This window comes from Pseudochaenichthys georgianus, chromosome 18 (genome assembly GCF_902827115.2).
Source record: "Pseudochaenichthys georgianus chromosome 18, fPseGeo1.2, whole genome shotgun sequence".
Taxonomy (NCBI): Eukaryota; Metazoa; Chordata; class Actinopteri; order Perciformes; family Channichthyidae; genus Pseudochaenichthys; species Pseudochaenichthys georgianus.
In genome coordinates, this window is record NC_047520.1 from 14,745,754 (window position 1) to 14,764,155 (window position 18,402).

Consider the following 18,402-nt stretch of genomic DNA (forward strand, 5'->3'; position numbering starts at 1 on the left):
GTGCTAACTAACATATTCCAGAAGAAATCTGCGTAATTTAAAATTAAGTATGGAAATATTTGCACAATCATTTTTAATTATTCATACACCACATGAATGAAGCACAAATTCCCTACCATTTTGCAACGTTAACGAAAGTGAAAAATCATGTGAGCATCCGTTCTGTGATTCCGAGCCGCTCCAAAATATAAAAGAGTTTTACTTTGGCCTCTACTTAACCTTTCCCCCAGGTTTTAAAATAATCAGGCCATACGTTTTTCGATAATCCTGCTGACAAACAAGCCAAATCAAACCGAAAAACATGATCTCCTTGGGGGAGGCAATAAATAAAATTACCTAAAAATGAATGCTGATGTGTATTTCTGTGCTTATGTGTTTTCTTTTAATGCCATCAACTTGCCACGGACTGCAGATGAAAATGACCCTCTATGGCTAAATCTGGCACATTTACCTAATGGACTCAAGTGCTCATGTTAATGAATGTGCATTGTCCTTTCTTAAATCAATATGTGCAAAAATACAAATAAATAGAACATACCAATGAATGTCTAGAAGAGTGTTACTAAAACACAAAACTGGTCCTACCACACAAACAGTGAGTGATGAATTTAGATGGACTAAATCAGTCGGTGCTTATCTCTGCACACACACTCCACATATTTCAGTCCTAGCAGGGTTATTAAAACTGGCCAACTCGCACCAGCACCAAAGAGACTGAGGCATTCAGCTCCATCTATTTTAAGATGTCTAAGCGCCTAGTTTTTCTCTTTGGATCGAGCAGTTTTTAGCCCAAAGCAATTAGACAAACCCACTAGCCCTGTCAGCGAATGCAATGAATGCAATCCACAATTGAGAAATAAACCATTGGGCAGATTTTCCACCTTCCTGTCTCCATTCATCACATCTTTTTATTCTTCTTTTTACTTCGTTTGCTTTTCCCCCTTTGAGGAAATGACAGAAAGAGTGATTAACTGGTGAAATCTGCCTGTTGGCCCCTTCACACACACACACACACACACACACACACACACACACACACACACACACACACACACACACACACACACACACACACACACACACACACACACACACACACACACACACACACACACACACACACACACACACACACACACACACACACACACACACACACACACACACACACACACACACACACACACACACACACACACACACACAAATTCATCATTCATGTTTCATGTGAATAGTGCCGAATGGAGAGCCACATTTCCATGACAACAGGCCCGAGGATTAGGGTGAAGAACTGTCGTTCCAGAGCAATTGTCAGAGCACCTTGATTCAGAGGAGCACTTGAGAGTGGAGGGAAGGAGCGGAGGACGGGGGGGGAGTGGGCGAAGGAATTTGGGACGGTTGGAAGGATGGAGGAATAGGTAATGATCCTGCTGATGATCACTTTACCCCTGCATCTTTACTTATTGTTAGTCACTATGGATCAGAACCCTAGAATGTAAATGTACTGTGGAAAAATATGAAAAGATGACACAGAAAGAGAGAAGAAGAGGTGGGTGCGCAGAGAAAGAAACGAAAGAAAACACAAGATAAAGATTTAGGTGTCCGAATATCATTAAATAAATGTCTTCACCATTCAATTTCATGTCGAAGAGTTCATCAAATTAGCATGTGTAATTATTTACGATGACATTTCCTAAATTCAGGATGAATAAATTATATCTACTCTAATCTACACACAAGACGTAAACAAGAGTTCATTATTTGATTTCTCTTTCTGTTTTAATCAGAATTCAAAATCAGAATCAGAATTCCTTTAATAGTCCACAGCGGAGAAACACATTATATGAATTGTGTAGATTTTGTACTTATAAGCCACGTAAGATTAAACTTTTATTACAGTACATGACTTAAACATTTAGACGTGTTATCATATATATATATATATATATATATATCAAATACTACACTATAGTTCTGATTTGAAAAATATTGTTTTTATGATATTGTTTTTACCAGATTGATGGCGAGCAGAGACAAACTTGTTTAAAAAGCCTTCTAATTAGAAAGTCAATTTATAAGATTAGTCCTAATTTAATATTAATACAACTTTCTGACTTTAAAAATGTGTTTTACTTTGAAGGTTTATCTGACTATAACATGTGTCTGCACCTTCACTTCTAACTGTGTCTTTATAGCGGCTGAGGCAGATGTGTGGAAGAGGAACAGGAAAACATGGTACACTGCCTCCAAACATAAAATGCCCATGACAAATTCTCAGCAGCAGAAGTCATTTTAGGGATGCGTTGTAAACCTGGAGGCATGTTAAAGCAACACCGTGACATTTTTCATTTCGAGTTTATTTTGCTTCACCTAATCCTTCTACGACGGAAGCACCACCTGCCACAAATGTCAAATTCACCTTTGAAAGTGCAGCTAGAGAAATAAAACCCTCTTGTGTGAGCATGTTGCATGTTGTAGCGCTATGGCAGGTTGTCAGCCTCTCTCTTTTCTAAAGTTTATAACAAGCTTTATAGGTTTTTGAAACCGCTGTGCAAAAAAAGCATTTCTTTTCTAATTTTATTTTCACATATTCATGAGAATCTGAAAGCTAGCTAATACCTTTGCTGCTGCTTTGAAGTGATTTATTTAGTTACGCCTGCAAATGTAATAGACCATACCCAGCCTCCCTCCAATTAGCTGTTGCTAGCAGCCGTTCATCTCAAAAACATCTGCTCATTTTAAAACGGATCTAATGAATACACCAATTTGATTCCGCTGCAAAGCTGTGCAAACTATGTCAGTGAACTGTAACCTACATCAGGTTAAAAGATTGTGAACTGGAGGATTCTAAAAACCCACATCAATCATCAAAACGGGAGCAAAAGAATACATTTTGCTCCCATGAGTAGTGCGGTGACATTGTATAATACATGTACAATATATCTGGTGATTCCCTGGAGACATGGGGAAAAGCAGTTATTAAGATGCAGAGTGTTTGGGCTAATCAGCTGCCTTTGCACATACATGCACACAAAATGAATCTAATCAACAGGAAAACCAAATATTCATGAATGTTAACAAGGACCCCCCGCAGGACCTGATCATTATACAGCCCCGAAGAAGACAGTGAGCTGAGACACACAGAGACATCGTTACCATGACGCACCCTTCACCTCACACACATGAACAAGAGAGAGGAAGCAATGACATCTTCACATGCACGTGCAATGTGACACCTAAACAACTGCCCTTGTGGTAACAACAGCAGGGGTGAGAAATTAAAAAAGATATACTTACAAAATAAATGTTTGAAGTTTACTTTGGTTTTGCTGGTTTTGCTACACTTCTACATGTCGGAGGTATAAATGCACATATTTACTTCATGTCACGTGAAATATAATTATGTGCAGTATTGATAAAGACTGTTCGTGATAAACTGAAGGATTAAGTGTTTCTAAATGAGTTGCGGAAATTCTCTCCCTTCTTAAGCTAAATAAAGTCTTAAAAAAGCTGGAAAATGCATCATCACAAGACTCAAAACAGGGTTAGTTTTCTGAGAAACTCGAAGAAAAGTTTTAAATTATAAATATGTGTTTTTTACTAGTTGAAAAAGCTTGGAACGTGATGATCTTATAGAATGTGATGCAGGACATGTGGAGTATTTTCACAGTGGGATATCAGTAGCTTCCCCTTAAAGTAAGACCTACAGGCATTTTAAAGGAAACAAAAGAGATACCAAGCTTAAAGTCATTAACATGTCGGACCACCGCTGACACAATCTACCGTCTATCCCTTTTCTCAATGTGGGATAGAGTCATGGGAACAAAAGGCAACAACAGTGCTGATTGTTTGAGAGTCACATGACACATCGGCAGATCCGATGAGGCCATGTAGTGCTGTATCTGTTACTGTACAGGACTATACTTTCTATACTGTCTCTCAACAGAGATGAGCAGGAAGTGCTTCCTCCCATCACACATACAGTAGTACAGTATGGCTAAAGGACACAAAGAAGACCAATGTCCACTTGGTCTACATTAACAACATGAGACTTTGCCTTAATCGGGCACATTGCCACGTGCTCAAAGTATCCTGAGCTAAAAACATGCTTTTGTACTGAGTTTTCCCCCCAAGGTTTTTACCAGATCAACCACTGTGTAGAGTTGACCTCTACTACTGTCCTTTGTTCAGACTACATGCTGTATGACACAGCATGTAGTCTGACAAAAGGACAGTAGCAAACATTCTAAAGGGTCAGTAGAGAGATCTAGAACATCTTATATATAAACCTCTTTTTGTGTGGATGCCTTGGTGTTGCATTTAAGAAATTGGGAACAAACTGTCTTTGCTGATGTTATCCAACTGGACTATATGTCCTTTTCAAAGCAATGTCTTCATACCTGAATGCCAGGAAACAACATGAGCATTTCATTTGATGTAGTTTTACAGTGGCAGTTTTATATTTGTGTTCACAGTCACAGCTTTAAACATTTGGTTGGTAATGGGAATTACTTGGTTATGTTCAGACTGCAAAAATACTTGTCTGGTTTTTATGAAAAGACACTGGTTGAGTGGGAAATTAAGGACATTTATAACCTTCTGAAGTAATGTTTACTTTTATTTTCACACAGGACGCAAACATCCTTTAGAGTAAAAGGTGTCCCCGTCATAATTACTATGACAAACAACAAAGTAAATATGGTGTAGGAATAATCTGCTTGCAAGAGAGGGGTGCGCTCCAAAGGGTCATCAACTCGGCCCAGAAGATCATCAGTTGCCCCCTCCCCTCCCTGGAGGTACTGTACAGCTCTCGTTGCCTTAAGAAGGCAGTCAAATCCTGAAGGACCCACACCACCCGGGTAACGAGCACTTCGTACGGCTGCGCTCAGGCAGGCGCTTCCGTACCATGTCTTCCCGGACAAACAGACTCAAATTCAGTTTCTTTCCCAGGGCCATATGTGCACTAAACGCTGCTAATATTTAAGTTATATAAACCTTCCGTGCAATACGAGGGGAATCGTGCAATTTAATTTATCTATTATTTATTTATGTACATATTCCCTTTTTTTTAAGTCCCATTTATTGTTTTTATTGTTTCTATAGTGTCTTGTTGTTTTTATATTGTCTTGTTGTTTTTATATTGTCTTGTTGTTGCGTGTTGGCACCTTGAGTCTGTTGTAATTTCGTTGTACAATGACAAATAAAGTTCCATCTATCATCTATCAAAGACATTATCTATAATCTCATACTTGTTTTTTTTTTGCCAAAAAGGTGGAATGAAGGTTAAAGAAATGGTAACTTTTGCATGGGGTCGTCAAATTGTCCTAGTGATTCAAAAGGGCCCTGCAACATTCGTCTGGTTATATAATGGTGATTCAATATGTCATAAAGATATTATAAAGTCATTCATGAGTTCACGACATATGCAGGACCTGACCTGACCAGAATTACGTCATCTCACTCGCAGATTAGCCCTAACGATGTTGTTATTCAGCCACAGATGAGACATCCATGTTCACGCGGACTCTCTCCAGAGTTTTTTTTCTTCTGGAGAACATCACTCGTGTTCATGTGGTACATTAGGAACACTGACTTATTGATGAGGCTGCAGTCACAGGATCATCAGGAGCTTCTGTTGTTTGCAGACAATCTGTTTCCTCTGCCATTTTCACACCCGGCTGATGCAAAGCCCCATGAGCTCAATTAAACCCCGGCTAAACTAAGACGACACAACGAACAGACCTTTGAGGGTGGTGTGTTGATGTAGTGCAGGTTGGGAGAGAAGCTGCCTGTTGCCAAGTATCCGTTTCACATTTGAGCAAATATAAGGGAGTGGCATCATGTTTAATCGCCCTGCTTCTCAAAAAAAATCTCTGGCAGCAGACCAGCTAAAGTACTCCATCCATCATCTCTTTAGAGAGGGAAGTGTCCCCAGGCTTTCAATAACAAATTAGATTGATAATTGATATGTAATGGCTGATTACATTTGGCGCTAGTTGAATGGTATCAGTTACACACTGAATTAGCTTGGCAGAGAGCTACAGGGTGGTATTAATTCTCCTGCAGATGTCCTGCACCAGCCAAAACGCTTTGTATGAAAGAAAGAAAGAAAGAAAGAAGAACACATAGGCCTATTGATTACACGAACCGCAACAGACAACATTTTCATCCATGCATTAGCAGGGAATATATAAGTATTCTTAGAGTTCTTTTTCTGGTCTGATCCACAACGTTTACCAGCTAGACGCCATTATTTTCTATAGATAACTTTGTCCGTCACTAACTTTGTCTATGTCTTACTTTGTCTCTTGCCAACTTTGGTCTGTTTTTTCCAAAACTCTAAAGTTGCAAGCCAGAAAAACAAAACAGTAGGCAAAGTAGAGTTGGGTGATATTCACTAATAATTTAGGAAGAGATCCAAGACCTCTAAATAATCCATAAAGCCTACTGAAACTGAAATATGTTGTTGTCTGACAACAGGTCTTATGTTTGGCTATAAAGATTGCTATCTGATGCTGATGCTCTCTTTGTGAAGGCAAACATAGTCCATGTCAGAAAAAGTAGATCTCCCCATTACACCATTAAGTCATAAAGGGCGTGCAACATCCCTTTACTGGAAAGCACTCTCATAAAGGCAACTGTTAAGTGTAATAGCAGGAAACACAAAAACCACAGTAAACAGGTTTGGCTTTGTGCTCTGAGCCTAGTTTCACGTGTACACAACACTCAAATTCCTATGAAGTCATTTTCCCACACAGATTAGAACAAATACTTAAGTCTTAATTCTTACTTTTGCTAAGTCCAAAACAAACGCACAAACTTCCTAGAGCCACAATTCCCATAAAACGTATCATTACACAACGACCCAAACAAATCCTCTAACAATTGGCTCTGAAATGTGCTGTCTCGCGGATAAAAGAACAGCGGGACTTGTCCCTAGTTGTACTTCTAAGCCCTGAGCAGATTGAAAATGGTGTCTGTCTGCTTTGATTGAACATTTTCATTTCTCAGTACGCACATCTCGAAAAGGTTCAAACTAAACATCCAGTTTCCCTGAGGGTAGTTTAAAGAAAATGTAATTTCATGAAAAGAATAAGAGAAAGCAATAATGGCTTTTGATTAAAACTTTTAAGCAATTTATTAACTTAAATATGTGCACTTAAATGTAAGAATTTCAAACAAGGCATTCCAGTTCAGGTAGAAGAGTACGGAAACTCAGCTCCACCAATTCTCAAAACAATGACTTAGTATCTCAAAATAATGAGAATCTGTCTCAAAATAATGGCTTATCCAAAAATAAGTCATCATTTTGAGAATATTTATCATCAGTACATGATCTTTTTTAACAATGCTATATTTTTTCTGTTGAACTATATCTTAAAGACATGATTATTGTTGTAAGTTACAGATAGGGGCATGCATTAGTGATGGCTGATGGGGATTAATGAGCAAATGGCCTGAAAAAGATTTGAGTAATAAGATTGGGCCCAGTTCCATTGTCTATCTGCTTCCATCTGACCCTCTACAACTAAAACCGCTCAGATTTACAGAGGGGATTTTCTGATTTCATGCTCCTGTTCCCATTTTAGGGAATTCAATTAAAACTTCTCAAGGCAGCAAACAACTTTACACAACCGACTTAACATTCATTCAACCTCAATCACCCAGTAAATAAAACTAAGCCCAAAAGCGAAAGTCCAAAATGGTGAAAGAACCACACTGGACTGAAAAAAAAGCAACTAGTGTGCAAAATAAGTAGTGAAAGTACTAAGCAAATTTGCCCCCAATCCCCCTGAGCAAATCAAAAAGGCGTCGCAGATTTGAACACTGTCGCAAAGCTCCTATTGACCTAGAAGTACGTGTGTTCATCACAACTAAATCAGGAAGTACGTGTGTATTTTATTATGTGTGAGTTTGTAAGTGTGTGTCTGTGCATAAGAGCGATTAAGCTCCAATCATATCGGTGCCCCTAATCCCTTTACATGGGCCTTCGCAGAGTAAAAGCTCAAAAACCGTATAAGTGGAAGAAAGTGAAGTGAAAGTGAAATCTATACATTTGTGTGTTAATCTAATGCACAGCGTGTATATTACGGATTAAATTAGACCTTAAAGCACTGACGGTGGGGTGTATAGGAGGAGGAAAAAGAAACTGAATAAAAGACAGAGGAAAAACTATGAGACCAGGTGGTAGGGCTTTTCATTATGTATTAATATTGTGGTCTATAAAAGGTCATAAATCAGCTGGAAGTGAACATCCCAGTGCCTCAAAGTTCAAGATAATGTCTTTAACGTATTGTAAATCAGTCCAAAACCAGAAGATATTCACTTTTTGATTCTATATCACAGATAAAATCAGGGAAACTCCACATTTGAGAGGCTGGCCATTTTTAGGTAAAACGTTACTCTCCTGATTGTTGGATTATCAAGATGGATCACAAGTGTTGCTGTAGGTGTAAACCTGTTCACGAGTGAGGATTTGTGAAATAAGGAGTATTGCCAGTTCCCTTAAGCGTCATAACTGTGGAAGTGAAATTGCCTTAGACACCGGCCAACCGGAAACATTCAGCTTTGATCATTTGGTGACACACACACACACACACGCACATACAGGCTGTGCTTTCAAGTCAGATCGACTTCCACTGGGCACAGATTCATCTGGAAATGATTTTGTCAGGTACAGAGAGTTGGCAGAACTTATTTTTCCATCGTAAATAAACACACACATAAACACACACACACACACACACACACACACACACACACACACACACACACACACACACACACACACACACACACACACACACACACACACACACACACACACACACACACACACCTCATCTTATCTTCCTCAAGCAGATGTTCCACATCTCTTCATGTCTATATCATACACCCTGACAAAGTGACATGTGTGTGAAAGAGAGAGAGGGATTTTTCAACCCAGCATTCACCAAAGCCTCTTACACAGACCACAGTACAGCAAAACCCCTTCATACTCCACACACATTCATCAAAAAAAGTATTTTCCACCGAAAATGTGATTCACATCATGATGGTAGCTACATCTCCTAAAGGTCTCAAACACACACACACACACACACACACACACACACACACACACACACACACACACACACACACACACACACACACACACACACACACACACACACACACACACACACACACACACACACACACACACACACACACACACACAACTACACTGACTTCCAGAAAGCATTTAAAAAGAGCAGACCAACCATCATCAACCACATTTCCATATCACTCCTCTATTCTGTCCCTGTCACGATATTCATGTCATGTCACGTTTTTTATGTTTAGGTTTGGGTGTTTTGCTGTTCTCCTTGTCACGTTTTCCTCCTGGTATATTGTCTGGTCCTTTTCCCTGTGTTTTTCCTCCTGTCGTTAGTTTCCCTGGTGTGTCTAGTTGTCTGATTGTGTTCACCTGTGGCCCTTGTGTTTTTCCTCCCCTGCCCGGCTGTTTCTCGTCTTGTGATTACCCTCCCTGTATTTAGTCTTGTCTCTTCCTGTGTTCAGTGTTGGTTCGTCTTTTGTTTGTGACTGAGTTCATCGTGGAGTGTTTTGTTTGTCCATGTTAGATATTAGCCCTTGAAATAAAGGTATTATCAGTGTTTTCTGTGTTTGGGTCCTGTATACCTGCTTCACTCCTCGTATCAGTCCCTGCAAGTTCCTGCACTTCATGGCCCCTCATTTATCTTTTTCTATTCATCATTTTTTTAGTTCTATAATAAACATATGAACGGAGGACAGGACAACATAAAAAAGTTTAGAAGTGTACACATTTCTAAAAACGTATGTGGTTTTCCCCTTCGTTTCTCACATCAAGAGAGAAACTTGTGGTCGGTGGTATGGGCTTGTTTGTCTAAGGGCAGGGGCCTATACTGCGAACCTGGTTCAACCTAACCTGGATATGTTTGAGTTAGCCGGTTGGCTTAATCCAAAACATACGCGCTCTCGCTAAACTGTCCTACGACGCTGGTTATCAAGTGGATCGCTCAAGCCAGCCGTGTCCTATCTAGTTAGGTGCGCGTTCACATGAAAGGGGTGGTATCTGGAGCATTCGACCAATCACAAACATGGAGAAGCATACTGACAGCGCAGCGTCATACTTCCTGAATGAAAAGTGAACTTTAATACTAGTCAAAAATGAAGAAGTTAAACTTTAAACATCCATGACTTAAACACTTTATCCAGGATAAAAGCCACATAGCTGCACCTGCAAGGTGAATACAGCTGGTAAAAGAAAAAGTGTTTGAATGCGTACATTAACAGGTTTATGATATCACTGCCCCATCTAAAACACGATCTGACTTCAATTACATTTGTCTCGAGTGTTTCGTCAACTTATGTGTTGCTTAAAATAATACTTCTGCATACAGTATGTGACACTGTGAGTGTTGCACGGCCAGATACGGCTCAGCTGACTCAGATAATAAAATATATGATACATTATGAAGTGATATGCCGCGGACTGTACTTAATGTACTCTGATCCGGTTACTTATGTTGTGGCCGATATTTAAGTAAGCTTTCTTAACGCTAATGTTATAATAGTCAGATTGCTCTGAAGATGGGAGGTGATATTCTATTAATGTTCACGTTCACACAGTCGGTGATTTTTGCCGGCCGTCTTTCCTGCGACGGCAGTTTTTCTGTATTTCCTTTCTCCTGTAATATGACTTGATCGCTTTAAACTCCGCACACTGAGCTCTGATTGGTCAGCAGGCGGTGCTTTCACTGAGTTGAGCTCTTAGCCTGCAACCTAACCTGGTCCCGACCAGGTTAGCTGCTTAGCATATATTACCATGGAGATCTAGCCTGCTAAAAAGAGAACCAGCTTCGTAGGACCGGAAAGCCGGAGTTTTCCCTGAATTTAGCCGGCTAAGCGAAAATCCTGCTTCGCAGTATACCCCCCTGGTGTCTTCTTTTTGTATACAACGATATCTTGGGCTCACTTAAATTATTAATATTTAAAGTATTTGCAGTGTGAGAAAAAGTTTTTAGAGAGTACTTGTCCATGGACAAGTGAGTTTGGCAATTTACTTGTCCGAATACATTTTTCACTTGTCCAGAATGGACAAATATTGGGGCCACTGGAATCTTCTTCTTTGTCATCGTATTTTACATTTTTCCACGTTTTTTATGACACCGCTAACGTAAGTGAGCGGTAAGATTTGACTGCATCACACATAGGGTTGTGTATCGTTTGGATTTTAATGATTCCGGTTCTGCTTTTCGATTCCGGTTATTTTTGGTTCTCGATTCCGGTTCTTTGAGAGGGTAAATAAGTCCCATGACAAACTGGGAGAAAAATATATTTATGAAAACATTAAGTCAAATCTGTATTCCTATTTACAAATCACTTCATACTGTTTAATTTTTTACGGTTATTGAATACAATTATATAAAAATAATCTCTGCATTGTTTAGTTAGTTCCAAGTGGTGCAGTTTGAGAATGTACAATTGGCCCATTCTCCTCTGATGTTACACTGCAACCTGCCTGTGAGACAGAGTCCAACCACACATGTCCAACACATAGGACATAACCTAATAATAATAATACATTATATTTATACTAGCCTATAGGCCTAGCACTTTTCTACAACTCAAAGACGCTTGCACGCTTACACATGTCCTGCAATACACATGCTGCAGCTGCCCAGCTGCGCACTGTTTGTAAAAGTAAATAAATAGTATTTTCATTTCAATAATGTACTTTCTATACCCTGCTTCATAAACAATACTGACATCCCTGTGCTCCTCCGAGTCTGGGGGTCCGGGGATGTGAGGACAGCGCGAGGACACAGACAGGGAGGCTGCTTCACTTCATAAAGGAAATGGTGGTCAATATTAACAACATAGGAGTTAAAACGCTTAATAACCTTCATTACGTGTTAAAGAAAGAACATAAGAAAGTTTGACAAAGATGAGGCTGTTAAACGGGCAGCGGATCCGCTGTGTGTAGAAAGAGAGATAGAGAGACGCTGAGCTGCACCGTGCAGCGATCAGCTGATACGGAGCATAGAGAGAGCTGCAGTCCGCGGGGCTCGGCCTCGCCTCCTGTCCTCACAACTCTTATTAATCCCGGTTCCGGACAATTGTTATTTGTTCCTACTCGGAACCGAGTTTTGCTTCCCAACCCTGGCACTGTACTACACTTCCTGCTCCGCCCCGCCCCCGTCTAACTGTACAGAAAGCGGCGAGATGCATTTCCTTAGGAATCGACAAGCAGAACCGAAACTAACACTTCTAAACGAACAATGGCGGACACGGACAATTTGCGAATGAGTTCTGCCTTTTGTAAACTGAATGTATCAATAATTTGTCAATAAATCAGGGCAAAAAACGTCACTTGTCCGCCGGACAAGTCAATTGAAAGATCTACTTGTCCGATATTGTAAATAACACGTCCCGGACGGTGGGACGTGTACTTTTTCGCACACTGATTTTGTAATGTATTCAGTTATCATCTCAATGAATTGCTTATTTGGGCAATACAATGTCAGAAAATATTGAAAAATGTCCAACACATTTTAGAGGCCCAAGTCTCACACATGAAAAGCTGGAAAAATGATTGCCAGCTTTGCTTAAAAGTTATAAAATAGTTGCAGATTCATCAATATGGTACATGTAAGCCTTTGTTAATAGATACTGTAAAAAAATTACCTTACCTTCAAATCTGCCTGATGCAATTACAGTGCAGCCCTCTGGACATGATCTGTGAATTCACCATACAACTTTGTGTTATTATTCTCCATTAATCTAACAAAGGAAACTGGAAACATGAATTAGCTTCTCTTTCTTGAGTTGCTCTTCATGTTGATACACACAAATAGTAAGGACAATAAAGCTAAACAGAGCTAAAGATAAACATATGACTGCTATGTACATATATGAAAAGATAGGTAGATAGATAGATACCCATAAGCAATGTTAAACTTACGTCTGCATAACGGTCCGTGAGCCACGCGCAGAAAGACAGAATCAGCTCGAGACTGTAGTTATTTACAGCTAGTTATCCCTATGTTAGTGGAGGCTAGTGTTAGCTTGCTAGCTAGGAAAGTAAGCGCCTTGTATAATTATCAGATAACGTTTGTTATTTTTCCTTGGCCAAACTTATCCGTGGATACTTTCAAGAATATTTGATATTCACTGCGTTTATATACCGCTAAATATTCTAGCAGAAGGCAGCTAAGGAGGAGAGACCTGGCTAAGGTAAGCTAACGCTAACAGGTAGGTTATGTTTGCTAAACTCCGCTAACACCTGATGACGTTGATCTAATGATCTAAAGTTCTAAACTGACTGTTTATATACAATACTTTTGATAACCATCAAGTCAATTACGTTTTTTAGGCCTACTTTAAGCTCTTTATTATGGGCATAGATATGTCTCGTAATTATTTGTGTGAACATAAAAATAATTTGTGTGTAAATATGTGATATGTAAATGTAAAACACCATCCACAAATGCATTTAAAAGATTTTCAAACTCACAAATAAATGTGCAAGTGTAAAACGGATCTGCAAATAGGCTAAATATTTTTCACAAATAAAAAAGATCTGTGAATATCTCTTTAACATTTACAACTTTCGATCAGGAATTTGTGAATCCATTTTGTATTTGTCGACCAAAAATGCGCTTGCAGATCTCAAATCTCTGCTCGTGGATCTCACATTTCTGCTTGTATTGTGGATGTCTTTTTACACACACGGAATTTTGAGACATAATTTCCGCCGCTCTCTTCTAAACTCTACTCGTGTCACTCGGTTATTTTCGGAAACCACGTGATGGCCTGCTGATGACGACGACATATTTGATTAATCATGGTATGACTGTGATGTAGTGTTTAAGTGTACATACAATCATATTCTGTAAAACGTTTTGATAAGTCTCATGGTCATAGAAATGCAGTTGAACAGACACCAATTCAATACAGATGTTGCAAACAGAAGCTATATTATTAAGGTACTGGACTGAATCTGATTTATTTTCTAAGATAAGATCAAAGGTGTGAAGAGGAAATATGTGTGATCTAGCGGGTGAGGACAAGAGAAGAAGTGAGTCAGAAAAAGATGAGAAAGGCCCAAGATCAAACGTCTTCCTGACTTTTACAGAATATACCCATTTTTACCGGTAAATTAGTCCCCTTCCTGTGAAGATATCCAGGGTTCAGGACATTTGATGTTATAGCTTGGGTGATAAACAGCACTTGGCTTTTGATCAGAAGGGATTGGTTCTGTCAATAAATAAACGCAGTCAGAACCTTCAGGTGTTTTCAACAAGACATGTTCTTTTACGCTTATATTTGGAGTTCAAATCTGGCTTCGTGCGTCAGTCTTGTTCTTGCTCACAGATTATGGGCATGAGCAGGAGGGTATGACTGTTTGTGTGTGATGTGTTTAAACCCTGACAGGTGAATGATGTGAGGCAGGCCCAGTGGCTGATGAAGAGCAACATGATGACAGAAAGTTGAAACATCCCATCCTCTTTAAATGAATTCTTCACTCAAATATGAAAGGGAACTTGTAAACAAAATATGCCCTTTTAAATCCTTTGAAATGATGTTCATAAGAAAACCTTGGAAACAGGTTGATTAAAAATGTTGCTTATGTGAAGAAGCTCCCCTTTTGTAAAGAAGTTGAGCTTAGAATAATTACACAAATAAGTTAGGTGTTCAATTATCTCTGAGGCATTATGCTTCAAGATAGTAATGTCTAGGACTGACCACTAATGTGTCAGTCTATTAATCAAAGTTGATTTCATAGCATTAAGATCAATATCATCTTCAAATCACATATAACCAATATGTCAAAACCCATAGATTTTCCTGTGTGTTCTCGCCCGCTGAGGTGTGGAAACTAAATGACTAATTGTACTGATGTGTGTCAGAATGGCAGTTGGTAAATTAGGGTTTTCCCTTCAGTAAGGGTGATTATGATGATCAAAGACAGATTCACACAGACATACATTCATAATGACAGCTTCATTGACTCTTAGGCGTGAGGGGTTTTCCCCTTCCCGTCCCTCTGGCCACATCCCCCCTGCTGACTGATTCTTGCGTTATAACAGTGGGACTTCCATCTGATGACGCTTGTGAATCTCAGGGGGAAAAGCATCTATTTACTTTTGGATTAGGCAAAGTTCCATTACAACTTTCTGGCCAAAACAGATTTTGAAAGTCTCATTTTCACTATTTTAGTCATTAGTGCACAAAACCTAATTGAGTTGTTACATATACCTCTTCAGAAGTCGGGAAAAGCCCCTGGGTTATGTGAAAACACAACCATTTCTAACCTAGATTCTTACATAATTTCCATCTTTATCATATCCTATTTATTCGTGTTCTATTTACAGAGGGGCTTACTGCTCATGATAATAACTACAGCTAATGTGCTATAATGTTGACTACAGTGCATGTTGATACAGGACATTTTAATTGTATGCAAATCGAATGGAAAAAAGTTATCTGCTGTTTATTATGTTATTGACCGCTGTTGTATGCTGTGCTTTCAGATGTCAATGGACAACAGAAAGAGACCTGTGGTCTCTTCCAACTCTGGTAACTCGGTTTACTGGTCCTCCTCGTTTACGCGGCAACCAGCCAGAATCCTGATCGTGGAGGCACTGCCCCCCTCGTGGTCAGAGACCTGCATGGTGCTCTGTGATGCTCTGGAGAACTTCCTGTCCCTGGCATGCAGTCTGGACGGCCCCTGCAGGATACCGCTGCTCAGCCTGTACGCCATCAGCAGGCAGCAGGAATGTCTTCTCCCATTTGTGGTAAGATAGATCAAAGTTACGTGTTTTATGCTGCTTTCACTTTATGTCACACGTTTTTTCCTTTGTCTTCTTCCCTCTGTATCTGTAGCAGGTCCGTGGTAACCTGGCCAGGCTGCGTTCCTGTGTGGAGGAGCTGAGGTCTATTCCAGGTGAAGGATGCGTCAGAGGAGCAGCCAGAGGAGGAGAGCTGCTGCGTCGGGCGGTGCTGGACAGTCTGCAGCAGTTCAAGCAGTACATCAGACACACCGGCACTGGCATCCAGGCCAGCAACAACATATCTGTGGAGGTGACCCTCTTCATGCACAACCATCACAACAAGAAAACTATTTCTTATTTCTGAATCACACACTGTGAAAAAACAACAAAGCTAAACAACCGCTATAAAGCTTTTAAAAACAAAAGCTAAATCGGCTTAGAAACTGTTGTTGAGTACAGTACTGAACAATTCTCATTCACCTGAGCTATGTTCATTCTGGCCTCAATGTGTGGAGATGCTGGGGATTGAACCCAGGACCTCATCCTGTACATGTGAAGCATGCGCTCTACCACTGAGCTACCCCTCCTTATTTCAACTTTTATGTTACGAGTGGCATCTGCAAGTAAACACAAGACATATGTTGCCTGTGGGGGTGTTGTTTGACAAAGGAGGTCAAGCAGAAATCCTGGTATATTGATACAACATCTGTTGTTTCAAGTGTCTTTTACAAGAAGTGGAGATGCTGGGGATTGAACCCAGGACCTCATACATGCGAAGCATGCGCTCTACCACTGAGCTACATCCCCATGCAAATAAGTGTCAATGTTTAGAAGAAAAGTTGCGCTGAGTCCATGTGTTAACTGTTGGGGAGTTGGAAAGATTCAAATATTCTTTGATGGGAGGGAAGGTTGTGCCATTTTCTAGTTAGTTGCAAGTAACCACTGTGTCTTCTGAACTCTATGCAGCAAGAAGTGGAGGTGCTAATGTTGTGTTGTCTTCTCTTCGGGAAGGTCACAGCTGGTCAAAATATTCTCTGTGTGTGTTTTATACAAGCACAAGCATATCAGATGTTTTCTAACATGCAGTAATCCTATTTCAGTGCCTTTGTTGGCAAATGCCTTTGTTTACATAGGGCTACTAGAGGTTACAATGTAGAGATTACCTTGAAGTGTTGTGTTCTGTTTGGCTAATCAAAGCAGCTCAAACACAACGTGTGTGAAATATATTTTTAATGAATACAACCCAATTGTTAAAACAGTATTGGCTTGACAGCTAGTATGACACTCAGGAATGTTCTAACAGGTTTTTATAAACAGCTTGTATCAAGCTTCCATATATCACAGGAAATACAGGAATTATTTTATAACCTAAACTATTTTAAAGTCAGGCCTGGAGATGCTGGGGATTGAACCCAGGACCTCATACATGCAAAGCATGCGCTCTACCACTGAGCTACATCCCCTCTGAATACTAGCGATCCCATCAACTATAAATGATACAAGTCACAAATGTTACCAATCCATTTAGACAAGATGCATGTTTTACATGCAGCTTCCCAGTAGGGCACTATATGACAGAGGAGGTTAAGGAAACATTGATCAACAGTGCTAACAAGCATCAAGACAGTTATGCTGTTAGGCAACTGTCACAACATGTCAGACTCGTAGAAAAGCCTTGTATGTTGAGACATGATTTGTTGTTTCTTATGTTATTTACGAGAAGTGGAGATACTGGGGATTGAACCCAGGACCTCATACATGTAAAGCATGCACTCCACCACTGAGTGATACCGGAGGAAACAACGTCCCATTGCTCTTAAAACACATTTCCCTGCTTCTCGTGGTTTCCTTGCATCTCTCCATGCTTCCCTGGTGGGAGGGACTAGTCGCAGGGGAAACGACGCAAGTGAGGGACGCAAGGAATCCATTTAAACGAAGTGAAACGCACCCAATGTCGAGTATACCTGCTGCAGAGCCACTATTTCAAGTATACTACGTCATCGAGTGGTGCCGAAGGACTGTTTAAATGCATGTTAAATGCCCAGCATTGGGCGCCACTCAAGGTTAAGTAGAAATCCTGTTATGTTGATATAACAATTGTTGCTTCTAGTGTCTTTTACAAGAAGTGGAGATGCTGGGGATTGAACCCAGGACCTCATACATGCGAAGCATGCGCTCTACCACTGAGCTACATCCCCTCTGTATTTAATAAGAAAAAACATAAGCAACAATCTAACACCAAACAAACCTTTGAGTTTTGCACAGCTTTTTACAGGAAGTAAATTCTATGACATATATTTATTTTCTGTACAGATTTATTATGAAAGATGATCCCCACTTCAGACCAGCACTGACTGAACAGACCCCTATGATATTTAATCCTTGAGCTTAATGCTAATGTAGGGGAAAGGAGTTTGTTGGTGTGGTGAAGTATCATTAAATCTTTAAGAGTTGTTGTCTTGTACAGTCTATGATAACATTGTTCCCTCATCTTATTTGTTTCCCCTCATTTTGTACACCACTTCTTTATGATCAAAGTGGACAGAATGTTGACGTAAATTAAAGCCCATAGCTGTCACTTTGATACAGCACTTTTAAT

General features: G+C 39.9%; 1 protein-coding gene and 4 non-coding genes across 5 annotated transcripts in view; 1 reads left to right on the forward strand and 4 right to left on the reverse strand.

The window, feature by feature from the left end:
- Positions 1-15,563: 15,563 nt before the first annotated feature.
- Positions 15,564-18,402, forward strand: part of m1ap (meiosis 1 associated protein) — a 50,949-nt gene continuing 48,110 nt past the window's right edge. The window contains exons 1-2 of the mRNA XM_034105682.1: positions 15,564-15,827; positions 15,916-16,113. Of these exons, the coding sequence (XP_033961573.1) occupies positions 15,564-15,827; positions 15,916-16,113 (462 nt within the window). The remainder of the gene's footprint in view (positions 15,828-15,915; positions 16,114-18,402) is intronic.
- Positions 16,314-16,390, reverse strand: trnav-cac (transfer RNA valine (anticodon CAC)). The gene is given in 2 exon segments: positions 16,314-16,349; positions 16,355-16,390. It is a non-coding gene; the product is annotated as a tRNA-Val (tRNA).
- trnaa-cgc (transfer RNA alanine (anticodon CGC)) lies at positions 16,539-16,610 on the reverse strand. Its single transcript has one exon. It is a non-coding gene; the product is annotated as a tRNA-Ala (tRNA).
- On the reverse strand, positions 17,195-17,266 carry trnaa-ugc (transfer RNA alanine (anticodon UGC)). Its single transcript has one exon. It is a non-coding gene; the product is annotated as a tRNA-Ala (tRNA).
- trnaa-cgc (transfer RNA alanine (anticodon CGC)) lies at positions 17,930-18,001 on the reverse strand. Its single transcript has one exon. It is a non-coding gene; the product is annotated as a tRNA-Ala (tRNA).